Here is a 27,453-nt window from a genome sequence, read left to right on the forward strand (position 1 = left end):
TAGATCGGTTGCAACCATTTGATATGTTCACAACGAGAACAGCTAGTGTCCAAAACAGATGTAAAAAATAAAGATATAACGGGTTTATAAACAATGATGTTTTTTTGCATAAACTATTTTACATATATTAAGTACTAACATGAATAAGGATTAAAAACGTTTCCGAAACTAAATAAAAAGATATTTCAGTTAATGATTTAACAAATTTAGTACAGGTACCTTAAATTCAAATGAACATTTTGATATGACATTCATTGACATTTCAGACATACAAAATCAAGCCCCAGTTCTCATATAGGTTTGTTGTGATATGTCAAAAAGCAAATTAATCAAAATAGCAGTTATGAATAACCTTATTAAAGTAGCAAAAAATAACAATGCAAAATATCTTACCGCAAATACATAAAGTTTCATGTTAATATTGTTCTTGAAATACCTTAGCAATCAAAATAATCTTATATTTGAAATAAATGTCTCAAACGTTTAAATATGATAAAGAATAAGTGGCTGACATGCGCAATTGAAATTTTGGCACATGTTCAGTACACTCGTACATTTAAAGAAATAGAAAAACATTTCAATCTAAAAATATTAAATTTGTTAAATTTTATGAGTATATGAAAGTGTTTTGATTGCACAGATAAAATTAAGAAAAAACTTTTTTTTTGTCTGAATCTGGGATTTAATACGTGATATGCCCATTACGTTTTCTAAAGTAACTAAACCCTTATTATTAAATCTTGTACAAGAAAACAACAATCTGGGTTGCAAACTAAAACTGTGGAAAACTCATCAAATGACCGTTTTATTTTATTAAGTTTGTTTTCTCAGATAGTTTTCTGAAGTTATTGTCTGGCGTTTAAAATTAAAATCCTGGTACTTTTGATAACTATTTACACCACTGGGTCGATGCCACTGCTGGTGGACGTTTCGTCCCCGAGGGTATCACCAGCCCAGTAGTCAGCACTTCGGTGTTGACATGAATATCAATTATATGGTCATTTTTATAAATTTTCTGTTCACAGAACTTTAATTTTTTCGAAATACTAAGGATTTTCCTACCCCAGGAGTAGATTACCTTAGCCGTATTTGGTACAACTTTTTGGGATTTTGGGTCCTCAATGCTCTTCAACTTTGTATTTGTTTGGCTTTTTAACTATTTTGATCTGAGCGTCACTCATGAGTCTTATGTAGACGAAACGCGCGTCTGGCGTTTAAAATTATAATCCTAGTACTTTTGATAACTATTCTGCTATGCATTATCTGTTCATTTACTACTTACGAGTATGAATTTCCATTTTATATTTTTTGCCTCACTTTTATAAAACACCGATATTGGATACGGAAGTGCGACTAATCTGAACGGAATTTGCATTTGAACTTTGGTAAACAATTAAAGAATACACACACTTCAGCAAAAATTTCCAAGGCTATATTGTGTTCATGATTCTGCTTAATGAACGGTATAATCCACATGGAATATATGCAAAAATATAACAACAAAATTTAGGAGTAGCGGCAACGTAGATAAAATTATGTTATTTCAAAACAGAAGTAGCCTTTTCAAAAATGTCTGTCTATTGTTTTTTATAATGACACATAGACTTATTTTGATAAAGGACTTAGTCAGACCTACACTTACTTTCATTGCATAAGCATGTATAGATAATCACACACAATGCGTTAATTTATTACTGCACAATGTAGATATTCATGACCAATTATCTATTTGGGATTGTTAAAATTACAAACATTTTGAATTGTTGAAATTCCGTATGTAATGCAATTTTCTAAACTTGTTAGAAAGGATTGTATTTTTTCAGATATCTAAGACCGATCACAAAAACAAGAGAAACCTGGTCACCTTTTCAATGGTAAGCTAGCTTTAGATGTAAAGCTTGAGAGATAGAACATGTTCTATCAGGATTCCACGTTATGGTTATGCTGTCTCTTATGCTCTTTAAGTAATACCACCGATACAACTGCATATAAAAAATATGGATAAATTATGAATGAAGTAACTAATCCGAATGCATATCGATTAAAAATATAATAATTTGACTATTTTAGTAACATATGTCATACACCCACGTACCTAATCTTTGATAAAATGCAGTTTTCGTTTGACCGAGTTGAATGAAGGAAGAACATGTAAAACAGGAAGACAAATTTCATATTCGTAGTAAGCAAACACTTAATATGTAAATTATAAGTATTAACGACGTTCACAAGATATCACGGTGTCAAACACCTGAGTCATTTGGATTGAGATATGTTCTTCTTAATTTCAATTAACCACTTTTATAGATGTTTTGATATGCCTATCGGATCATATTGATAAAAGATTTTTGATATGAAAATTAACTCAAATTTTAAGAAACTGGATTTTTAAGAGTGGCAAACTGCGATATATACTTTTTGGAATGTTGTTCAACATATAGTCATAATTATGTTTTCGTTAAGAAGAAGACATATCATTCCTGTTAACTGATATATTGGGTCTTTACTTATTTAAAACACAAGGGTCTGGTGAAGGGAAAGTAATTTCTCATTGTTTTTCCCCGATTGATAGCTTACTATCAGTTTGCTTTTGTTTTAAGACGCCGCTTTGTCTGGTCACAATGAATGCGTTAAATCTGGGCACTTGTGTGGAGTGTCATGCTCTATGCATCTTTATAACTATTGCAACAAAGTTTATATATAATATATGTAGCAAATTTACAGATTTAAAATTGTTGGGTTGATGTTTAGACGAGTTGTATATATATATATATATATATAACAAGTCAAAAAGGGTACAACATCACCATAAAATAACTATAAAATATACAAATATTAGATATTTCGGATAACAGATATCCTTCTTCAATAATAGCACGATGTCAAATGAATCATGTCAATTCAAATTGAGATAGAGTCTCAATTTGAATTGACATGATTCATTTGACATCGTGCTATTATTGAAGAAGGATATCTGTTATCCGAAATATCTAATATTTGTATATTTTATAGTTATTTTATGGTGATGTTGTACCCTTTTTGACTTGTTATATATTATATTTTGTAGTGTACAGAATCATATTACATGATCCATCGCCTTGTAAGATTGATCGTTGACTATTTATTCAGTCATTATATATATATATATATATATACAACTCGTCTAAACATCAACCCAACAATGTTAGATCTGTAAATTTGCTTTCGCAAATTTTTGGTTCTTCCCTCGCCGGGATTCGAACCCATGCTACTGTGATATCGTGACACCAAATCGCCTGCACTGCAGCCGTCCCGCTAGACCACACGACCACCTGGGCTCTCTAAAAAAAGAGCTTTCGGTGGCCATATGTTACCTTTCCACGTCAGTTTTAATCTAGCGGCGTACTACAGTACATGATATATAAGGCATGAAGATGTTATTGTTACATGGCATGAAGATATATTGATAATTTAGCTGATCTTAATTATTTTCTATTATATATATATATATATATATATAACTCGTCTAAACATCAACCCAACAATGTTAGATCTGTAAATTTGCTTTCGCAAATTTTTGGTTCTTCCCTCGCCGGGATTCGAACCCATGCTACTGTGATATCGTGACACCAAATCGCCTGCACTGCAGCCGTCCCGCTAGACCACACGACCACCTGGGCTCTCTAAAAAAGAGCTTTCGGTGACCATATGTTACCTTTCCACGTCAGTTTTAATCTAGCGGCGTACTACAGTACATGATATATAAAACGTCTGAATAGTAGATTTTCCCTACGAGGGCGCTAGATCGTTACGAGTAACCATACATGTACACAATAAATAAATTATATAATCGCCTAACAAGTGTACACAACAACTCTAAATACAAAAAGAGGTAATTATAAATGTAATTATTTATAGATATTTCGGATAACAGATATCCTTCGTCAGTCAGATTCTGGTGTTAAATGAATTATCTTTTAGTCTTCTTAGATAAAACTTTTACTAAATCTTGAAATTTATACAATAAAAAAGTCAAACCGAACATCAGGTATACCAGGTCTTTTAGGAGTACCAATGTCTGTCCTTATCCAATATACCCTCATGTTCCAGTGTCAAGTTACATTTCTAACTCCACATTCCGATCTCACCTTCTTATAAATTTGTTGTTAAACTTATGACCGTCCTGAACATATTATGTGAAGTATTTACCCCTGGTAATATATTAAACATGAAACAACCCATGTTTTTCATTTTCGTTTATATTTACCGAATATATTTAGTTGGAACGAATTGTGCTTATATACACTGCATTATTCTCACAGTTATTAAGTGATCTTCCAAAATAGTGTTTTAATACTCCGAAGACATTTTATTGGAGATAAAGGATACTACAGATACAGTTAAGTCGGCTTCATATCTTGACTTACATCTAGAAATTGACAAAGAGGGTCGGTTGAAGACAAAACTTTACGACAAAAGAGATGATTTCAGCTTTCCAATTGTGAACTTTCCATTTCTAAGTAGCAACATTCCAGCAGCACCTGCATACGGGGTATATATCTCCCAATTGATACGATATTCCCGTGCTTGCATTTCCTATCATGATTTTCTTGATAGAGGGTTACTGCTCACAAGGAAGCTATTAAACCAAGAGTTCCAAATGGTGAAGTTGAAATTATCCCTTCGTAAATTTTACGGACGCCATCACGAGTTGGTTGACCGTTATGGAATAACCGTTTCACAAATGATATCGGATATGTTCCTTACGTCGTAACTACAATCCCCTTCCCTTTCATGAATTTGACCTACCGAATTAGACTATTTACCGGATTTGTAATCACATAAGCAACACGACGGGTGCCGCATGTGGAGCAGGATCTGCTTACTCTTCCGGAGCACCTGAGATCACCCCTAGTTTTTGGTGGGGTTCGTGTTGTTTATTCTTTAGTTTTCCATGTTGTGTCATGTGTACTATTGTTTTTCTGTTTGTCTTTTTCATTTTTAGCCATGGCGTTGTCAGTTTGTTTTAGATTTACGAGTTTGACTGTCCCTTTTGTGTCTTTCGTCCCTCTTTCACACACATCCACGTTTACAGAAAACTACAATTGTGAAAGGTTTTCCCAGAAACAGGTAAGTGTTGTGCATTCAGATATACTTTTTCTAAAGTTTTGTAGACTGTTTATCTTAACATATTTTTTCTTTTGTTATAATCCTATCCGTACCGATTGTCAGGCGTTTTGCATTTTAATACTGTAAACAGCTGCGATTTACATTATATATCGTTTAAATGATATTTGATATTATGCAATGTCATTCTGAAAAAATTTGATAATCAATTCATCGGGTTGTTTCTATGTACATTTTACCAATGCAATCAATAGTTCTGATGTGTTTTACAAGGAAATCAGAAGATGGCCGAAGAATTAAGGATGAATTATGTTGTCAATAATCAGTGAGGTTAAAGTGAAACTTCTCAAAACCCAGTCAAAAGGAATTCAGTTTATCATACCAAGAGTTTCAAATTGTGAAGTTGAAATCATCCCTTTGTACATTTTAAGGACACGATCGCGAGTTGATTGACCGTTGAGGAATATCCGTTTCACATATGATATCAGATAAGCTTCTTATGTCGTAACTACAATCCTGTTCCCTTTTCAAGAATGTGAATTACCAAATTAGACTATTTACCAGATTTGTAATAATATGAGCAAAAACAACTTCGGAGCACCTGAGACCACCCTCGAGTTTTTGGTTAGGTATTGCTCAGTCTTTAGTTTGTTATTGTGTCTTGTTCACTATTGTTTGTCTTTTTCTTTTTTAGCCATGGCGTTAAAATTGTTTTGTTTTTTTCATATATGAGTTTGACTGTCATGCTGGTATATTTCACTCTTCTTTCATTTATATTTATTTCATCGTCTATTTTTCAATAATTTCCTTTAACTTAAAAAAAACCCAACAACATATAACTGTATACTTATTTGTCTGTTTGTTTAGTTAATATAATTTTGGTTTACTAATTATCTCCTTCACCTTTCGATGTCCTTGAAGATCTGTTTACCTATTATCTCAATCTATAAATGAATATCTTGAACATGTGTGTAGTTTTATCGTGTTATTTTTAATAAACATATATTTTACAGTTATTCTTATATTTAGGTAAACCTATTCACTGCAATATGTCACAGTATTCTAATGTATAATATACTACTGGACACTCAGCCCAAATAAAAAAAACACCCTTTGAGTGCCTCACAATATATAACGCATGATTTTCCCAATACGTCACGATGTCTATTGTGTAAACTTATTTATAGTAACATTATTCCAAAAGATCCCTCGGTTGCCTCTAAATATAGATCACTCTGTGATACATTAATATATATTGTTTGACTTCAGGTAGTAATACGCTTTATTTCACTGGCTGATTAACTGAACAAAAGGTATGCATTTTGTTTGTTCTTAAATAATCTGCGTTTAATCTTTACTGAAATTCAGTTTCTCGATGATAAATAAAGAAACATACATTATCATTACAAATAAAACCTGTGTATTCGCGGGTTTTAAATAGATTCAATAATATATAATAATAATTCTGTTCCAAAGTGTTTCAAAATTAGTAAAATATAGTATAAATATAAGTATTAATTTCAATAGATTCAATATGCAACAACATCACGTAAAACGAAAAGGTTACTCTCTAACAATTTTGATGTCTAAGTAAGAAACGGGAGAAATTTTTGCGAGGATTTTTTTTTGGAAAACCAAGCATAAAATGTGTTTATTTGTGAATATTATCTAATGATTTTTGTAGTGTTGCTCTTTCTTTATATTTTTTTTTTGTAATGGGTTTTATAGAAATTGCTTCTCCTTTCGTCTTTCCATGGTTTTGTCAGTTTCTCTTCGACTCTCTTTGAATGTCCACTTGGTATTATTAAACGTTTTTTGTGTTGTGTACTGAAATCAGTCATTCGGAAAACTTTATACTGAGGTTTCGAGATCCTACCTCTATTCTAAAAAATCATGCGTCAGTTTTGTATCAAATCATGTGCTGAATGAAGTCGGTCTCATTGGTGTCTTAGCGAGACGCCAATTTACTTAAGCACTACACGTTGCGGGTGTTATTATAAAATCTTCAACATCTGTTTTATAATATATCCTTCCTTATTTGTGCGTTGATGAATTATTATATAATTCAGAAGCATGGATTCTAATATTCTCATGGACGATTGACAGATGAATTGTATTTTTTTTAATGTCTCCTTTTGTTTATATAGCGTCTTTACATGTTTAAGGGGATCGATCGTATAAAAAATTAAAAAAAATATTATAGGATCGATTTCTCTATTATTTTTTCTTATAAATGATCTTTATCATATACTTAAAAAGAAAAATGAAATTAAAAAAAATTGGGTCACCGTTCATTTCAGCTTACAATATGCCTCCGAAAGAAGCATACAGTTTTGTTAATGTCCTTTTTTTCTTTTGAACTAATAGAAGAAATACAGGTTATATCGGAAAAAAAGGATTTAAATTACAAAAATTGCTTCAATTTTACAGTTATTTAGTTTAATTCAGCTGATTCGAAAATAATAGCATAAAATATAGTTCACCGATGTGTTAAAAAAGATATTTTAATTCTAATGCCAAAAAATGTCGTTTTTGCACCAAAAGGAGATAATTTGGCGCTTTTCAATGCTATAAACATTTTAAGAGTCTTCTGGGGCTAAACCAAATCGATTTGTCTGGTTGATGTTTGTAACATATCATATAGTAATAACTAATAGTATAATGAATTAAATGTGTAATGAAAAAACATTATTTTTATTTTTTGCTGAAATTTGTGTACCCGCGAGCCTCATAAGTGCGTAAATTTGCTTTTATGTTTTTTGGATTTGAGCTGTCTTTGTGAAGAGGAAGCATGATTTTTTTTAAAGATTGCCGATTTTCCATTCCATATTAGGACAAGGACAACCCTGTTATATCTGTATTTCTTATGATTGCTAATAAGATATCATAATTAATAATTACGGAATTGTTTTTTGAAGGTTAAAATGGAAGAGAACATGACGGTGGACATGTGGGCGAAGGCTTGGGAAGAGGGCAAAACAAGCCATCTTCCAGAACTTTGCAATGTATTTACTAAACACTTTGACAAAATGTTAAACAGTCGTAAAAAAGTTAAATGTTTTGTCCCCCTCTGTGGAAAAGCTGTAGAAATGAAATGGCTTTGGGATAAAGGTCATGAAGTTGTCGGCGTCGAATGTGGTGAGGTAGCACTTAAAGAATTTTTTGAAGAAAACAAAATCGGTTGTAGTCTAGTACAAATTCCTGAGCTTAAAGGCAAGTTATATAAAAGTGATGACGGAAGAATACGGCTATATTGCTGCGATTTTTATCTGTTTAACTCAACTATTGAAGGTGAATTCGGGGCAGTTTGGGATAGCGGTGCTCTAAATGCCATCAACGCCACTGACCAAGAGAAGTATGTTGCTATAATCAAATCTCTCATGGGAAATAAATGCGTGAATCTCACTGTTATAGACGACGTTACAGATTGGGAAATCTCTGTTAATTATGACAAAATGAAGACTTGGTTCAATGATGGATTCAGTGTAGAAGCAAATGATTATGTAAAAGCCAACAAATCACTAGAATCGTTTGGCATCAAAGGACAACAACTGTACATTATATCTAAAAAATAAAAATGTAATTATAACATAACTCAATTTCTTATCATATTTCATTATTATTTCTGTAAAACATAATGCAAAGTAAGTGACTAGATTTCGATTGTTTTCATGTGAGTAATAAACCATAATTCAGTTTTGAAATTTCTATCTGTAATCCTACAAACATTTAAACATGCTAAATGAGAATGAAAATAGGGAACCATTACAGTTAGATATTAGGTGATAAACCATATTCGGAAAATAAAGTCATAATCGAAGAAAATATGATGGACGATGAGGTTTGTTGTCAACAGCATTGACTTCCCATGGGGCTCTTGTACGGTCGAGGTAATGGAGTTGATGGTGTGGTTACTTCGATCAGAACATATCTATAGTAATCAGTGATACATAAATGCGAAAACGGCCAAATCAATCATGATGCCGTGAGGAAAACTTTCGAAGATAGCTTCAACGTTCATTTAAAACCTATTACTCATTTGGTTTCTTGTACAAAAGTAACCTCTATGCGGAAAATCATCGTTAAATTAATAAGAAAAAGATATAATTTTGCGATGCTTATTTAGCTAGATGTAGGATTACCTTATTGAATTTTCATCCTAAAAATATTGTTCTTGCTTTTCTTTCATTGCTAAGAAGACGACCTTGATGTGTATTTATGTTTCTTAAACGAGCAGCGCCACCTTCCCTGATATATTTAGAACAGGCATTATCACCGCGTTTTACGGAGTCTGCATGTACCTTTCCACAAATCTTTCCATCAACAAACTACTCTACTCCGAATTCTCCATAACCATCATCATTTATACCCCATCTACACAAATCGTCTAGGTAAATGCATACATTCCGCTAGATGGCGCTTGGAAAATACCGGTATTGGTGTTGTAGACACCAGCGGTGTTGGTTTTTGTCATGTCAAAGATTAGCGTTTTTTTTGTAAGACAAAGATTTACTGTGGCAATCTACAAAATATTTATGATATATAATTGATTTCATGATTCCAAATGTAACTATGAAATAATATCAAAACAATCTATAATCTAAACATTCTAGACTTGTACAAAACTTGGACAGCAGCTAGTTCATGATCAAATGCTTGTATCAAGAAGGAAAATTGGTAAACATGTATTTCCTATTTTCTTTAATATTCTTACAAAAAGAACAAGTTGATATTCAGTTATCATTACATACAGTTTGCAGTTAAAGAGTCTGCGACTTATGTCGCAAAAGCGAGACAGGGATCTACATTTCTATATTGTCGATCAACCACACGGTATCGTATTTAAAACAAAGACAACAGTAAAAGAGGGGAGCCACTGGGTACTGAGGAACACTCACAAATTTTACTTTTATTATCAAGTACTTATCATTTAGCTAAAAAAAACTATTCTAAGGTTTGAGTTTAACAAATCTAGCGTACATTGAAGTGCAATATTATAATATAACAATAACATAATGTAACCGTAGACACATATGATTGTTACATTCGTGCCTTTAATACTTAACTCTGCAGCCTCTTCACTGATGAGTCTATTGTAGACGAAACGCGCGTCCGGCGTATATACAAAATTTAGTCCTTGTGGCTATGAGGATAAAATTGAGAGGAGTTTAACGTCTAACTCGCACTTTTTTTTTATTCTGATATATGTAATGAGTAAAGTGATCTATCAATGCACATTCATATATTACACACAATCATCTCGTTACTTTATGTTGGTACAGTCAAACTCATAAATCTAAAATAAACTGACAACGCCATGGCTAAAAATGAAAAAGACAAACAGACAAACCATATAACACATGACACAATATAGAAAACTGAAGAATAAACAACACGAACTCCACTCGAAACTAGGTGTGATATCAGGTGCTCATGTGAGTATGCAGATCCTGGTCCACATGTGGCACCCGTGGTGTTGCTTTTGTGATATCAAATCCGGTAAATAATATAATTCGGTAGGTCACGTTCATGAAAGGGAAGGGGATTGTAGTTACGACGTAAGGAACATATACGATATCATTTGTGAAACGGTCCATAACGGTCAACCAACTCGTGATGGCGTCCGTAAAATTTACGAACGGATGATTTCAACGTTTCTACTTTCAGTAACAAACCACGTCAAAAAAAAGTATGCAAAGACAATTAAAAGAACTCTATAATCAGGTAATGAAGATGATAAATAATGTCAGTGTATAGAATTTGTACTTTAAAAAACATATTGTAGCATGCGTGAAGTTAATAAGGCATATTTATCAACAAGGTGCTAATATCTTCCGATGAACTTATTTTTAGAAAAAAAAGACGAGACGTTCTTTGACTTAACCCTGGTTCATCATTAATTTGCTCAGACAATGATGCAAGCTCTTGAATACCACGTTAATTTGGAAATGATTATACCGCATGCAGGTGAAGTTTGTATATTGATACTAAGGTGGGGTGGGGATTGATCATTTTTAAATTACGATCGTCTTAGTTGTCGTAAAATGAGGTACTAGGATGACAATATTAGGTAGGAAATGTATGTCTCACATGCAGGTGAAGTTTGTATATTGCTACTAAAATGGGGCAATTCATTAATTACGATCGTCTTGTAAGGTACTGGGATAACTGCGCACACATCCAACTTAATGTAGAAGTCTAAAACTGAGGCAGAGGAAGTCGTGTCTCTATTTGTCTTTTTCTTTTAAGCCGTGGCGGTTGCAGTTTATGATTTAAACTGTCCCTCTGCTATATTTCGTACCCTTTTTTTTTACAACATGTAAATGATTGTCAGAATTCGTTGATTCTATATCGTACTTATATGTTTGATTCGGGTTTTTGTTGCTATCAGATATTTTATATTTGGTTTGTTTCTTTTTTACAGTTCAGTGTAGGTATCATTCCGAGAACCTTTTGTATATCAACGTGTCAAAATAATAAGTTGGGGTTTATATCTTAAATACGTTTAGTGTATCCCAACGTATGTGTCTGTCAGGAATGTGTGTTATTTTATATCTAAATGTGATTTTGCCGTTTTGGAACATTATTGCCGATTGCAGATTTCTGTTAGTTTCGGTTAAATTGTATTACAACTTTTCTACACAAAGCAGGATTCAGGGTATGGCATATAGAACCTACACCAGTCTACATTTAAAGACGGCGACTGGGTCTCAATATGGTTTTTTTATTTTTTTGTTTATTGGTTGCATTTCCATATATTGGGCCAAATTCTCATATCTATACAGATTCAGTAATCCAAACAATTTAATTGAAACGCAAATTACATGAATCTAACATCTCGAAATATGGTTGATAATTTTATAACAACATCTACATCACTTTAACTGGTCAAGTTTTTTCATTATAGCTATACTGTAAGCAAGGAAAATTATGCGCAAGTTTAACTTTCTTTTTTGTTTATGTAAGAGTTGAACCTTAACTACATGATATATATCTTTTGAAAACGGCTTGCCCTTATCCTACATATAACGAGGATTGAAATAGCGACTCAAACATTTTTATCTCAATTTCATGAGAAGTGTCTAACAAAAAAGATAAATACAAAAAAAATACATGTATATAAAGTGTCCGACTAGAAATAAGAAGAAAATGACAGAAAAGAAGAGTTACGGTACAATATATTAATTTTGTTTTTGTATTATTTAGTTATTTCATTATGCTTTTGTGGGTTTTGTTTTTTTAGCGTAGTACTTGATTTTGTTTCGTAATTTACTTGTTTTCATTTTGATTCTTTTTGGTGTTTTGCCCTGTTATCTCCATTTGATCATGAATTTTTAACTATTTGAATTTTCTAATCAAGTTATTTTGAATAATAAATGTTTATTTTGCCGAATATATACATAAATTATATAGTAATATGAATACTATTTTAATGACAATATCTATCAAAAGATTGACTTAATTGTGATTTTCCTAGCGTTAAGAAACCAATCAATGTAATAAGCAAACAAATTAAACCTTTGGTGGCCTCAAAATATAGAACGCTTTCTATACAAAGGCGTCCCAATATCTATTTTTAGAAATTGTTTATAGTTAAATCACAAGCACCCTTTAGTTGCCTCTTTATATAGATCGACGAGTTTAGATAAATCCAGGTATATAACGCGTAAACTGGTGGGTTAAAAAATTGAAAGGTAGGATTTTGATTAAATTTAAGAAAAATTATATGTTGAGTATAAAAATAAGAAGATATTGTATGATTGCTAATGAGACAATTTCTAACATAACACAAAGGGCGAGGAAGCAAACAACTTGAGTTTACTGTACCATGCAGTACGGTCTACAAGATTTACTAATGTATACCGTGGCATTACAAATTGTAGAAATAAATCAGAGAAGAAAACTAACCATCTAATTAATGTCAAAAGCAATAGACCAAAACAAAATGGTGATGCCATCAATTAAAATATCTTAATAAGATCTAATAAGAATTGATTAATATGTGGAATCACATATATTCCTTCGCGGGTTTTAATGCATGTAATGTATCCAAACTGTTACTGATCATGCTCTTGTTGTATTCTAAAATATAAATTTCAGTATGTTCATAACATGTTATTCTAATTATATAGAAGAAATAGTGTGGTCTATTGAACATCGAATTGAAGTATCATTTTACATATGTAAAGGGTAATGACCTTAACAAATCATATACAAGTTAGAAATGCGGGAAATATTTGAAAGTAATAAATAAAAACAGTCTAAATTGTGGTTACATCTTAATATTACTCAAAACTTGTGTTCACATCTTTAGAATTGTTTAAAAATCGTTACGATGTGTACAATTTATGTGGGTGTTGATTAACGGAATATTTATACATATACAATTAAGGTTATATATCTATTAGTCTTAATAATAGATACACATTAATTGCAAATGAAGAAAACACACATGGAGTGTTGTGGTGCCCACTTGTTCTACTCCATTTACTTTGTTATAAAATCTGTTTATTTATTGTGACAATTCGGTGATCTGAATAGTTGATCTGAAAGCGTTTCCTTTTTACATTTTACATATAAAAACATAAAAGTGTTAACGACGAAATATGGGAAAATATTATTGTGCTGTAACTAGAAGATGGGAAGGAGGAGGTACTACGAAATATTTAAAATTGCCAACTAAGCTGTGCGTGAATATCCCTGCAATATCCTTATTTTGTAAATGCAGTACTTTTTTTTTATCATTTTTGTCCTTTTAAGTTAACTTGTTTCCTTTTTATTATATATTTTTTTAATTTATTTTTATAGTTTATAATGGAAGAGGGAGATTGCACTGTTACAGTAGACGAGTGGGCGAAATTGTGGAAAGATGGCAAAACAGATTTTCACATTTCCGACCTTTGCCCGATGTTTACTAAACACGTTGACAAACTGTTAAACAATCGTAAAAAGGTTAAAACGTTCGTTCCTCTCTGTGGAAAAGCTGTAGAAATGAAATGGCTTTGGGAAAAAGGACACGAAGTGGTCGGAATCGAATGTGGAGAGGAAGCATTGAAAGAATTCTTTGAAGAAAACAAAATAGTATACAGTATTGTAGAAGTTCCGGCTGTTAAAGGGAAATTATATAAAAGTGATGATGGAAGAATACGGCTATATTGCTGTGATTTTTATTTGTTTAACTCAGCTATTGAAAGTGAATTTGGAGCAATTTGGGATAGCGGTGCTCTAAATGCCATCAACGCCACTGACCAAGAAAAGTATGTTGCTATAATCAAATCGCTTATGGGAAATAAATGCGTGAATCTCACTGTTATTGACGACGCTACGGAATGGGAAATTCCCGTTAATTTTGACAAAATGAAGACCTTTTTCAAAGACGGGTTCAGTGTGGAAGCAAATGATTATGTGGAAGGAGACGAAAAACTAAAATCTTTTGGTATTAAGGGACAACAACTGTACACTATATCTAGACTATAAATATGTATTTTGTCAATTAAAATCAAGTCAAATACAAATCAAATAAATATTAAATCAAAGCACATCATGTTTTATTTATTTCATGAAAACACAATAAAGAATAAATACTCTTAATTTCAGATGTTGTTTTGTTTTAACTGCCATGTTCATTGAAAGTAAAAGCGTTGGGAATAACACGAAGTGGTTAATTCAAAAACAAGTTGACAAAAAAAGACAAAACGAACAACACGAAAGAGAAGAAAACAAACGGTGTTCTTCTAAAAACTTAGAATTGAACAACAGCAACCCAATCAAACATTAGAGTTTAACGACAAAATTCACATAAGGAGCTGAATCTACTAACCATGGTGGCCGGTTAAGGCCATTTTGCGTTTTGAGATCACCCCAGTTTTTGTTGGGTTTCATGTTAGTCAGCAGTTCTATTTATGTTTAAATTTTTTCAACGTTGTTTGCCCCTTGGTTGTTTTCTTTTCAAGCCTATTCGTTGTTATTTTACTTTCCATTTACGCGTTTAAATGTCTCTTTGGTATCTTTCGCATTTATTTATTTTGCACTACAAAAAAGCGTTATACTGAGAATCAAAATAAGTTTTGTATTGCAATTAGAATTTAGAATGCTGGATCCAAATTTTGGACAATTTTATCTTTTATATCGGTTTGTTTTGGTCATGTTTCGTTGTCATTATACAAAGCTATATTTGATTGTCATACAAGTGAGAGGTTTAGCTTACTATAAAACCAGGTTGAATCCAACATCTTTTCGGATAAAGAAATGTCTGTGGTAGGTCAGCATTATAGCAGTTATTTGCCATCACTTGGTATGTTTTAGCTTTGACTGCGCCATTCGAAATATGACTTTCCGTTTTGAAATTTTCTTATAGTTTGGTATTTTTGCTGTTTTACTTTTTGCAGATTTCACGCTGTCTATCATTTTTAGTGAAAAACTCTCCAGGCACAGTATTGCAGATCTGTTAATATATTAATATATATGCTAGTAGTATATATCATGTATGTATCTTTTCGTGTTGTTTTGTAGTGTTAATTGACGTTGTGATTGCCTATTCATTTACGTGTTTTGTCCATAATGTTTTTTTATTGTATCAAAAAGCTCAAACTATATTCGGAAGTAGATTTTGCCTAAAATTTTAATATACATATTAGATAATGTAAGTCATTTTTGTTTTAGATATTATCCCTCTACTATTGATTTATTTGATGTCATTAGTGAAGGTGGACGTTAAGCAGTTATAGATCAGGTAATTTCAATAGGTAGCCTTTAAATTGAAACGCCTTTTTTACCAGAATATTTTATATTCAGTATTTATTTTTAGAAAACAAATTGATTATAACAATTGTATTTTCATACTCCCTTTGGATGCCTCAAAATATAGAACGATGTCTAAATGAAAAATATATATTAGTTGACTTCAGATATGTAAACTCATAAATAAACTGGTGGTTAAACAGAACAAACGGTATTGTTAAGCTCATTTGTTTTTACTTTTATTCAAATGTGTGATCAGTTCCTCAATTTTCAATAAAAGACTTAATTCTTTAAACGAAATTTGTCTTTTGTGGCTTGTTATATTCAAAATTTAACAGTTTTTTTTTGGTGTACTATTCAAGAATACATATATACATTGTTTTCTATTCTTGTGTATTGTCTATTGCAATTGTTTGATATATAAAAAAAAAAAAAATACTGACTATGTCATTAATGTCTCCTCTATTGGAAATAAAATTTATCTTATCTTATCTTCTATCATATATATCCGCATTACATTCTGAATGCTTTTTTCTTAACATGCTACAACCAGGAACCACTCTTACGGCCGTTATCGTTGAGCCATGTATGTCGTAACTATTTTTCATTTAACTTTCTTAATTATTTTTAATATAAAATTTGAACGTTCGTCTTTTCATTCATTTTTTTTCCCATTTTGTCATTCCAAAGCCTTTGTGGATTACTTTGCGATACGACATTTTCTTATTGTGATAGGTTCTACGTGCACGGGGACCTATAGTTTTTCACATCTGTGATTTATCGTCTTTGGTAAACAGTGGTCTTATTAACAATATTGGAATGTCTGAATTTGAAATAACCTTTATTCTACCCTATAAGACTTGAACTTGGTGGTTGATATTTTGATAGATTTATGGTAGCTCCACCCCCCCCCCCCCCAAAAAAATGGTATTCAAAATACAATGTAATTAGGGTAATCACTGTTTTGTTTTAGATCATACAATGTATAGAAGATCAGAAAGAAAGAGAAAACAAACGGACAGGGCTTATAGTGGAGTTGCTTCGGCAGCGGCTAAGAAGGCGAAGCACCAACATTCAGACGTTGCAGTAAGTGTTACAACTAAAATAGATAATACATTGCTGTACCACGTGGATAGGTGAAATCAGTCACATCCGATGCAAGTGTTACAACGGTTACAACAATGTGTTTTGTTCCTACATTAAATTTATCTAGATTAAGTCTCCCTTTTATTCCATTGATTTTAATTACCACAGTCTTTCTACGTTTTATTTATGCATGATATATGATATCTGTTACTATCGTCGAGACCTCAGATTATATAACAAAAAATGTAGGACAAAATGTAAAGCAAAAATCAGAGTTTGACAGTATGTTGACATGAGTAGTTCAGTAATTGTTCTTAAAGCATACCAGGGGTGAGTCAGAAAATTTTAATTAATCATTGGCATCTTACACCAACATGAAATATAGAGTTTATTATAATACTGTACTGGACCAACCCTACAATATCCTTGAAATCGCATTCTAGTTTTGTTTTATGTTTTGTTTTAGATTAAAATGGAAAATCAAATAGGGGTGGACAATTCGACGAAACTGTTGAAGCAAGACAAATCAATCCACATCCCAAAGCTTTGCACCATGTTTACCAAACACGTTGACAAAATGATAAACAGCCGTGAAAAAATAAAAGCTTTTGTCCCTCTCTGTGGAAAAGCGGTTGAAATAAAATGGCTCTGGGAGAAAGGGCATGAGGTTGTCGGAGTCAATAGTGGTGAAAAGGCACTTAAAGAGTTTTTCGAAGAGTACAAGATCAGATACAGTATAGTAAAAATTCCAGCGGTTAAAGGGAAATTATATAAAAGTTATGATGGAAGAATACGGTTGTATTGCTGCGATTTTTATCAGTTCAGCTCAGCTATTGAAAGTGAATTTGGAGCAGTTTGGGATCATAGCGGTTCTCTTATTGCCTCCGATTTGACGGAACAAGAAAAGTATGTAGATATCATCAAATCGCTTATGGGGGAAAAGTGTGTGAATCTCACTGTTCTCGATCAGTTATCAGTGAACTATGACAAAATCATGACTTGGTTCACAGACGGGTTTAGAGTCGAAGCAAGTGATTATGCGAAATCTGACAAAACCCTAAAATCTTTTGGCATCAAAGGGCATCAACTATACACAATTTTCAAGATATGACAATTTGTATATTACACAATGTACATCTTTATTTGTTTCTTTCTTCTGAAAAGCATAATAAAAGATACTTTTATCTGATTTTTCATATTGTTATGTTGTCATTATTTTCAATTGTTTAAATCTCAAATAGTTTCGAAAAATCCTTTTCAAAACATTATCTTTGCATGTTCATTGCATGTTATAATGATACATGTATATATGGGACATATATTCGTGAGACTGAACCACAAACAACAAAAATCTATATAGAAAACTCATGAGTATCGTAACTTAAAATTATCAGAATACGTCATCAATATGCAGACCTGATTCTATTTCTGCAGTTGTTACAAATTATAACAAGAAGTTTTGTTATTTCTATGAAGGTCAAATCGGTAATATAGTTCACAATAAAGATTTTAACTCCATCCTAAATGAGACCTGTGTACTTAAACTAGATGTTAAATAAAAAAACATGTTCCATTTATTTTGTGAATTTGGAAAGCACTCCATAATAGTTACCCTGGTCCAAAGTTCTAAGCGAGGTTTTCTTACCACTTTGAGTCCGTCGTCCGTCGTCGCCGTAAAGTACGAAGTTGAAAAGCGTTGAGGACCAAAATTCCTAAAAGATTTTCCAAATACAGTTAACATAATAAAATATTCCTGATGTAGAAAAGCCTTACTATTTCAAAACTTTAAACGTTTTGTAAACAGTGAATTATGACCATATCAATGCAAATTCATGTCAGCACAGAAGTGCTGACTACTGAGCTGGTGATACCCTCGGGCAATTAAAACTCCATCATCAGTGGCATCGACCCAGTGGTTATAGATAAACACATCATAGATACCAAGATAACATTTTGTATTAACGCCATACGCGCGTTTCGTCTACAAAAGACTCATCAGTGACGCAAGAATCCAAATTGTTTTTGAATTTAAAACAAAACAATTTACGAAATAAAAACAAAAAAAACATGAATAACCGAAAACCACTAGACTACAGGCTCCTGACTTCGAATAGGAGGTAGATCGCAACATTCTGAACAATTCATATCATCTTGAAAATAAACCTCTTTAAATACAGAAAAACCAGACAGGGGCAGAACTGTTCAGAATGTTGCGATCTACCTCCTGTTCTAAGTCAGGATCCTGTAGTTCAGTGGTTTTCGTTTATTCATGTCTGTTTTATTTGTTTTTCGTAAATTGTTTTGTTTTAAATTGTGCAGATAGTCTTCTCATTTGAATTGTTTAACATTTTTTTCAATTCGGGGCCTTTGATAGCCAAATATACGGTATGGGCTTTTCTCGTTGTAAAAGGCCGTACAATTGCCAAAAATTGCGTACATTCACTTCTTGTGATATTTGGAAGATAGTTGTCTCAATGGAAATCATACAACATCTCCATTTAATTAAACACTGGTGAACATGTCAAATGTCTTGTGGACTTGTAGATACATTGGTGGACATATGAACAAAATTGCTGAACATGACTAAAAGACGTCCAGGCAGTTGAGTGTCCCTGTACTCATGAACTCAGATAGGTGGATAAGTTATGAAGCCATCAAAGTATCTGATATACCGCGCTAGTTGACACAGACAGCTGCTCACGCAATATACATAATCAGAGAACTAGTGATAGGTAATGCAAATACAAACTGCAACCATCTAGTAGCCAATATAAGATATTATTATTTAGCTATATGTGGACAATGAAGAAACTTTTGGAGGCATCAATGTATACAGATTGGGTAAAAATTAAACAGAATGACAAAATAATCATACTTAGTAGATGACCATTTGATAACCTGGGAGGGGAGAGGATGATTGCTTCTGATGGATTTGTAACATGTTGCTTCGAATCGAGAAATATTTTCTAACATGGAAAGACTATGTCTAATGAAATATAACAGGTACAATGCAAAAATGTGAATAGATACAATTAAGTATGCGAGAGATTAGCTGCACATTATTTATACTTATAAAACAAGAAATGTCATATTGTTTTAGTGGTTTTCATTTTGTTATTGTTTTGTTTTGGTCTTGAAAGATTTCAGTTTGTTTTGGTCTTTTTTTGCCTTTATTTTCTGCTTTTGAAATTTCGTTTTAATGTTCTTATTGTATTGGTGTTTTATTTTTTTGTGTAGCTAATCCCAGAATATTTAGTTATTTACGTGACATTTCGATTCATCCATTGGTGTCTTTTATCGGTTATATCCAGCAATATAATGGAATTCTATACGATTGTCAAAAGGGAGATGTTTAGTAAGCTTTAAAACCAGGGTTGATCCAATATTCTCCATGTATAAAGAAATCCCTGTTCAAAGTTAGGAATATGACAGTTGTTATCCATTCGTTAGATGTGTCTGAATTTTTGATTTTGCAATTAAATAATTGACTTTCTGTTAAATTTTCATTTTCATTTGATATTTTTTTGTTATTTTACCTTTCTACTGATCCTTAATATAGATTGTTTTATTGAAGTGAATCTCTATATATGTTGTTAGTGTTTTGCCGATTTCGTATGCATACACATAACATTGAAAATTTCTAACACGAGTTTGACTAAAATATGCAAAGAATATTTGTCCTTGGACATCGAGTGCTAATCACTCAAATTATCTACTAGAAAACCTTTGGTCGCCTCACAATTTAGAACGTAAATAATTCCAAGACGTCACGAATGTGTATATCAAGATATGTTACTGTTAAAATTAGTAAATAATGTCAGAAAACCCTTTGGTTGCCTCGGAAAGTAGATGGATGGTTGACTCCAGGTACGTGTAATGATGTATATCAAAACTTTAACTGACGAGTAAGCAGAGTTAAAGGTACGTTTTTCTTTAATGTATTTTGATTTGAGACAGATTTTTTTATTTTTTTCAGTATCTTGATAAATCACAATATTAAGATTTCAATCAAAATATTTTTCTTTGTGGGGTTAACTATAATGATATTTTTTTAATGTGTACTATTATCATTAAACATGATGAGATCAAATATAAAGTAGTAAAGGTATACGAATATAGAATATGAACGTATTTCCCAAATAAAGTGTTTTCTTTTGCAGTGAATAAGTTAACTATGACTTTTGTTCATTTTTAATTAAAAAAAAACTGGATTGTTTTGAAGAAAATTGAAAACACTAAATGTGTATTCACATTGAATCTGTCTATTCTGTACATATGCTAGGCAATACTATTTTATATTTACTGACCAAAAGTCATTGGCAAAAATGAAATGACATTTAAAACAATGAACTAGCCAACCAACGCTGCAAGAGAAAATCAATACAATGTGTTAATTGATGCAGCTTTGTTTTTTTTTGTTTTGTTTTGTCTTTTATTTTTTATACGTTTGATAATGATACCTGTCATCGTAGGTTGTAATGGAAGAAGATTTTACTGGTGATGTTACTGTCGACGAGTGGAGGAAACTGTGGAAAGATGGCAAAACAGATTTTATTAATCCAGAACTTAGCCCCATGTTTACCAAACATGTTAACAAAATGTTAAACAGTCGTGTAAAAGTGAAAACGCTTGTCCCCTTTTGTGGAAAAGTTGTAGAAATGAAATGGCTTTGGGATAAAGGACATGAAGTTGTCGGCGTTGAATGTGGTAAGGAAGCAATTAAAGATTTTTTTGCAGAGAACAAAATCGATTATAGTATTGTAGATGTTCCAGAAGTCAAAGGGAAATTATATAAAAGTAATGATGGAAGAATACGGCTGTATTGTTGCGATTTTTATCTTTTTAACTCAGCTATTGAAAGTGGTTTTGAGGCTGTTTGGGATAGTGGTGCTCTTAATGCCGTCAACTTGGATGACCAGGGAAAGTATGTTAATATTATCAAATCGCTTATGGGACATAAATGCATAAATCTCACAGTTGCAGACGAATTATCGGTTACTTGTGAAAAACTCAAGAATTGGTTCAATGGTGGATTCAGAGTGGTGGAAAGTGATTTCGTGAAACCTGATGAAAAACTAGAATCTTTTGGCTTCACAGGGTTACATCTATACACTATTTCTAAAATATGAATATACTGTATTACAATATACATCAAAACATATCTCATTTGATGTAGAACATATTAAAGAAGAATAGTTATCAAATGTACCAGGATTGTAATTTAATACGCAAGACGCGCGTTTCGTCAACAAAAGACTCATCAGTGACGTTCAGATAAAAATAGTTATAAAGCCAAACAAGTAAAAAGTTGAAGAGCATTGAGGGCCCAAAATTCCTAAAAGTTGTGCCAAATATGGTGAAGGTAATCTTTTCCTGAGATAAGAAAATCATGTAGCTAGTTTTCGAAAAATTCAAAGTTTTGTAACAGGAAATCTATAAAGAGAAATATGTTTACCTTTATTTTTTTGTTTGTTTATTTGTTGTTGTTTTTTTGTTGTTGTTTTTTTTTTTTTAGGGGGGGGGGGCATTTTATTATGATGTTGGTTACAAGTTAAGAGTAATTTCTGATATCTAAAATTGTGTATGCATGAGATCAGATTTAAACTCTTCATCTGAAATCTGTCAGTGATTTGGTTTTACATTAGTAGGTATTTGAGTATTTTATTTACAAAACATGTTAAATGCCAACCGAATAATTATACCTAAAAGCTTTATAAATGTGTTTTTCGATCGCAATTCGATAGTCTTCTTATTCCGAATATGGATAGCAATCATATATGGAATATTGATACACCATGAAACTTCTATTACCAGACACTTATACATGGAATTGACAACTTGTAGTGTTTGGCGAAAGGTGCTTTATTTCAAAAATGTAATCATATACGTTTATAACAAGCCTAGTACTAAAAAGCTACAATGAACTAAAAGAGGGACGAAAGATACCAAAGGGACAGTCAAACTCGTAAATCTAAAACAAACTGACAACGCCATGGCTAAAAATGAAAAAGAAAAACAGAAAAACAATAGTACACATGACACAACATAGAAAACTAAAGAATAAACAACACGAACCCCACCAAAAACTAGGGGTGATCTCAGGTGCTCCAGAAGGGTAAGCAGATCCTGCTCCACATGCGGCACCCGTCGTGTTGCTTATGTGATTACAAATCCGGTAAATAGTCTAATTCGGTAGGTCAAATTCATGAAAGGGAAGGGGATTGTAGTTACGACGTAAGGAAAATATCCGATATCATTTGTGAAACGGTTATTCCATAACGGTCAACCAACTCGTGATGGCGTCCGTAAAATTTACGAAGGGATGATTTCAACTTCACCATTTGGAACTCTTGGTTTAATAGCTTCCTTGTGAGCAGTAACCCTCTATCAAGAAAATCATGATAGGAAATGCAAGCACGGGAATATCGTATCAATTGGAAGATATATACCCCGTATGCAGGTGCTGCTGGAATGTTGCTACTTAGAAATGGAAAGTTCACAATTGGAAAGCTGAAATCACCTCTTTTGTCGTAAAGTTTTGTCTTCAACCGACCCTCATTGTCAATTTCTAGATGTAAGTCAAAATATGAAGCCGACTTAACTGTATCTGTAGTATCATTTATCTCCAATTCGATGGGATAGATGCGATCCACATAGTCACCAAATTTTGAATTGTTTAGTGAAAGAACGTCATCTATATAGCGGAAAGTAGAGTTAAAGGATATTGCTAACTTCTTATCTTTCTTCCTAAGAAGTTCCTGCAATTGTCAACTTGAAGCACCGGCAACCAATCTGGGTAATGATAAAGATAAATAACAAAGAAAAAATAGAGAAACACATGATAATAAAATGTGACTGGAACATGCTCTCTGCTTAAACTACATTTCAACTAAAACCCGGATGGAGTAACAAGGAGGGCAAATCTAATACTATAAACGCGTTATCAATTAGGTACAATGAAAGTTGCCTCACATTGTACGCAATATTGACAACTTATATTGTTTTGAGAAAGTTTTTTTTTTATAATAATTTAATCATATGTAGAGTTATACCAAACATTGTATCAATAAGCCACAATGAACAAAGTGACAACATGAAGCTCATGGACCCGATCTGGGTAATAATATATATAAAAAAATAGGAATGGGGCGAAAGATACCAGAGGGACATTTAAACTCACAAATTAAAAATACACTGACAATGCCATGGCTTGAAAAAAAATTATATATACGAACAGACAAAAAATATTATACAAATATATCATGCTTATAAGGGGTATTTGCCAAAAATACCGGTTGAGAGGTACAAATTTCCAGAACCGTTAGGTGAGGGAAATTTGATTTCCTCGAAACCGGTATTTTTGGCAAATACCGCTTGTAAGCATGATATAATTGTTTAATTCCACCGAATGTTCCACCTTAGAAAGTTTATCATTATCAGTTATAATATGAAATTTCGACTTGAATGTATATTTTTTGTATACACTGCAGCTGTGCTATTTGTGCAGTCAAATTGCATTGACCGTATAATCATGTCTTATCATTTTTTTTATGTACAGTCACTGACTGTATATGTATCTCCCTTTTTATGATAATAAGCTGGATATCGGCTGACTACTACACTTTATTCATCAGTTTTAGTGAAGCGTAATTCAAGTTTTATGTGACCAGTTGACAATTCGTTTCCGTTGAGGTCTGATGTCACTCCTGGAATTTTTACGTCATTCGCTCCAAATTCAATAATGATGCTTTTTATCCCAAATATTTCATCTGGAACCATATATTCAGAATGACAAGGAATTTGTCATATTAGAATAGAAATAATTCATTGAGTTATTTTTAGACATTGTATTCCCCATCTGCCATGGTATTTTCTAGGGAATTTCCCATCTGCCATGGTATTTGCTAGCAAATACCCCGGCATATGAAATTCCCTAAAGGAAAATACCTCGGCAGAGAAAAGAAAATCTCAATATATAGAAATTGGTGAAAAATACCATGTTTCTCATCCAATCAAAATAAAGCATTATTACATAAGGTGGAATTATTCACAAAACACAACATAGAAAAATTAAGTCTTTTAGTCTAAGCAAAACGATCCCACCAAAAAACTGGGATTATGGGGGGGGGGGGGGGGGGGGGGGTAATCTCAGGTAATTTGGAAGGGTAAGCAGATCCTGCTCCACACGTGGCACCTGTCGTGTTTCTCATGTTAGTACAAACCCGGTAATAAGTCTAGTTTGGTAGGTCACTTTCGTGAAATTGGAACGGGTTTGTACATTAGACAATTTCTAGATGTAAGTCACGATATGAGGCAGACTTACAGTCGGTTTCATTGAGTGTTTAGGCAAAGGTGGTATCTTTGGTTAGATTGCTTGTTAGCTGAAACGTTAAGTTATTATTAGGTCAGGTATAATACCCTCCTTTCTAAGTAGCTTAGTCCAACAAACAGATAGATAAGTTAGGGTAGTTTTACCTAATTTAACAAAGACTGCACGGTTCAGCTAACAATATACAATACAATACAAAGTTTTTTATTGTCAATTATGACGCCCAATAATTTGAGCAGTACAATTAAGTTCAATTTCATACAAGTGATTACATATTGATTACATTGATTATTTAACAATTAAACAAAGTCAAGTTTTTTTCACCTAAATAATATCTGCAAAATAGATGAATATATATATATATATATATAGTTTTACAATATAATATAGATTGACAAACTACCGGTGACTAAACTGTATCTAGAATTGATTTTCTCTCTTTGAATAAAGTACACAATAATAAACTTACTTTTTTAATTATAACATTATCCTCAGATGACATTAACCATATTAATTTTGATTTATTTGGGAGGCTTTTAAAGTTTTTGTTAACCTTATTTAAGTAATCTATATATTCAGATCTTTTATTTTCTAAAACAGGACACTGAAGAAGAAAATGAATTTCATCTTCAACTTCAGTGTTACATAATTTGCATATTCTATCCTCCACTCGAAGCCCCACATATCTGCCTCTTTCAATTTCTAATTTATGTGCACTGACTCTAAACTTAGTGAGCAGTCGCCTTTCATCCTCATTTAAAATTAATAAGTATTTTTCCATATAAATATTTTCTTTAAATAATCTGTAAGTTCTTAGTTTATTTCCATGCTGTTTATTTTGTCTATCATTATAAAGTTCAGATTTCCAAATACAAGAATATTTCTGTTTTAATTTCCGGTAAATTAGTGATTTTAAATCCATCTTTGAATTTTTAATAAGTTTAAGATCTATATCAAGATATTTCATAAGAATAGCAATACAACTATACCAACTATTTTTGTTTAAACTATTTAGTGATCTAGAGACATTCAGGGCTTCAGAGAGAAGGATATCATCAGACTTTAATATATATTTATAATATCTAAACATATTTAAAATTACCTCAAGAAATAAGGGAAATCTTCCCATTTCACCCAATACAGCTATATTTGTAGATTTTTTACCTAAACCCAAAGAAAATTTACAGAATTTGACGTGAACACTTTCTTGTTTCATGTCCTTGCATAGTTTAAAAAGATTATGTTCATTTTTATTTAGTTTATTTATTACTGAAGATCCCCATATTTCACTCCCATATAACAACACAGGTTTCACAGTATGATCAATAATATATGTGAAAGTGTGTTAATTTTAGGTTTATATAAGTTAAAACTTTTTTTATATTTAAATAAAGCTTTCAGTCCCCTTTTATATAAATCTTCTTTAGCCTCTGTAAAGCTTCCACTTGCGCTTACATAAATTCCTAAATATTTATAGCCCCTAGCCCTTTCAATAGGTATATTATTAATATTAAATATTTTTTCATCTAGTTTTCCTGTTTTATTAAATACTACTGATTTAGTTTTCAAGCAAGCTAACCAATTCGGAAAAGTATTACATTTGCCTTCACCCTCAATGAAATCGACTATAACTGTATCTGTCATCAATTCGTTTGATGTGTTTGAGCTTTTCATTGTGTCAATTGATAAGGGACTTTTCGTTCTAAATTTCGGTAGTTATGTGATTTTACTTTTTTTTTGTATCCTGTATCTCTAGTTTGATGAGAAAGATGCGTTTAACATAGTCACCAAATTAGATATTTTTAGTGAGAGAACATCATCGATTAGTATATAGCGGGAATTAATGTTAAAGGATACTGCTAACTTCTTTTCTTTTTTTTTTAAAGAAATTCCTGTGTGAAGTCAGCGCCGTAAGAATGAAGGAACAAATCAGCAAGAAGATGATAACCTCATCCTAGATATCTATTCTGTGCGGATCCCTAATAAAGGACCCAGATCAGTGGCGTAGCCAGGGTTGAAATTATGTGGATGCGAATTATTGGCGAGCGGAGTGAGGCGAAAATTGTTTAGGACTTTTAATGCAGAAAATTAATTTTTTCCTGTATGCATGTCAGTGTATTCCCATAGAAACCGACACTGGTTAGAATTTCGTTTAATTTCTAAATACCCACCAGTATACATTAAATTTCCAA

The 27,453-nt window shown here is 32.2% G+C and overlaps 4 protein-coding genes across 4 annotated transcripts; all 4 read left to right on the forward strand.

The window, feature by feature from the left end:
* Positions 1-6,341: 6,341 nt before the first annotated feature.
* On the forward strand, positions 6,342-8,699 carry LOC134681654 (probable thiopurine S-methyltransferase). Its single transcript, XM_063541307.1, has 2 exons — positions 6,342-6,419; positions 8,025-8,699. The coding sequence occupies exon 2, from the start codon at positions 8,031-8,033 to the stop codon at positions 8,679-8,681; it is 651 nt and encodes a 216-aa protein (XP_063397377.1). The 5' UTR covers positions 6,342-6,419; positions 8,025-8,030; the 3' UTR covers positions 8,682-8,699.
* Positions 8,700-12,739: 4,040 nt separating this feature from the next.
* Positions 12,740-14,697, forward strand: LOC134681655 (probable thiopurine S-methyltransferase). The gene is made up of 2 exons (XM_063541309.1): positions 12,740-12,800; positions 13,915-14,697. The coding sequence occupies exon 2, from the start codon at positions 13,921-13,923 to the stop codon at positions 14,581-14,583; it is 663 nt and encodes a 220-aa protein (XP_063397379.1). The 5' UTR covers positions 12,740-12,800; positions 13,915-13,920; the 3' UTR covers positions 14,584-14,697.
* Positions 14,698-15,993: 1,296 nt separating this feature from the next.
* LOC134727342 (probable thiopurine S-methyltransferase) lies at positions 15,994-18,043 on the forward strand. Its single transcript, XM_063591719.1, has 3 exons — positions 15,994-16,057; positions 16,820-16,932; positions 17,399-18,043. Exons 2-3 carry the CDS (start codon positions 16,828-16,830, stop codon positions 18,041-18,043), a joined length of 750 nt encoding a protein of 249 aa, XP_063447789.1. The 5' UTR covers positions 15,994-16,057; positions 16,820-16,827.
* A 2,734-nt stretch (positions 18,044-20,777) lies between these two features.
* On the forward strand, positions 20,778-22,061 carry LOC134681656 (probable thiopurine S-methyltransferase). The gene is made up of 2 exons (XM_063541310.1): positions 20,778-20,853; positions 21,405-22,061. The coding sequence occupies exon 2, from the start codon at positions 21,411-21,413 to the stop codon at positions 22,059-22,061; it is 651 nt and encodes a 216-aa protein (XP_063397380.1). The 5' UTR covers positions 20,778-20,853; positions 21,405-21,410.
* The last annotated feature ends 5,392 nt before the right edge of the window (positions 22,062-27,453 follow it).

Source organism: Mytilus trossulus, chromosome 8 (assembly GCF_036588685.1).
Source record: "Mytilus trossulus isolate FHL-02 chromosome 8, PNRI_Mtr1.1.1.hap1, whole genome shotgun sequence".
Lineage (NCBI taxonomy): Eukaryota > Metazoa > Mollusca > Bivalvia > Mytilida > Mytilidae > Mytilus > Mytilus trossulus.

Bases quoted from the DNA above. Each gene is read 5' to 3' on its own strand.
- LOC134681654 (XM_063541307.1), top strand. From the start codon at position 8,031: ATGGAAGAGAACATGACGGTGGACATGTGGGCGAAGGCTTGGGAAGAG.
- LOC134681655 (XM_063541309.1), top strand. From the start codon at position 13,921: ATGGAAGAGGGAGATTGCACTGTTACAGTAGACGAGTGGGCGAAATTG.
- LOC134727342 (XM_063591719.1), top strand. From the start codon at position 16,828: ATGTATAGAAGATCAGAAAGAAAGAGAAAACAAACGGACAGGGCTTAT. The intron at 16,933-17,398 runs GTAAGTGTTACA...GTTTTGTTTTAG, and splicing joins ACCAACATTCAGACGTTGCA to ATTAAAATGGAAAATCAAAT.
- LOC134681656 (XM_063541310.1), top strand. From the start codon at position 21,411: ATGGAAGAAGATTTTACTGGTGATGTTACTGTCGACGAGTGGAGGAAA.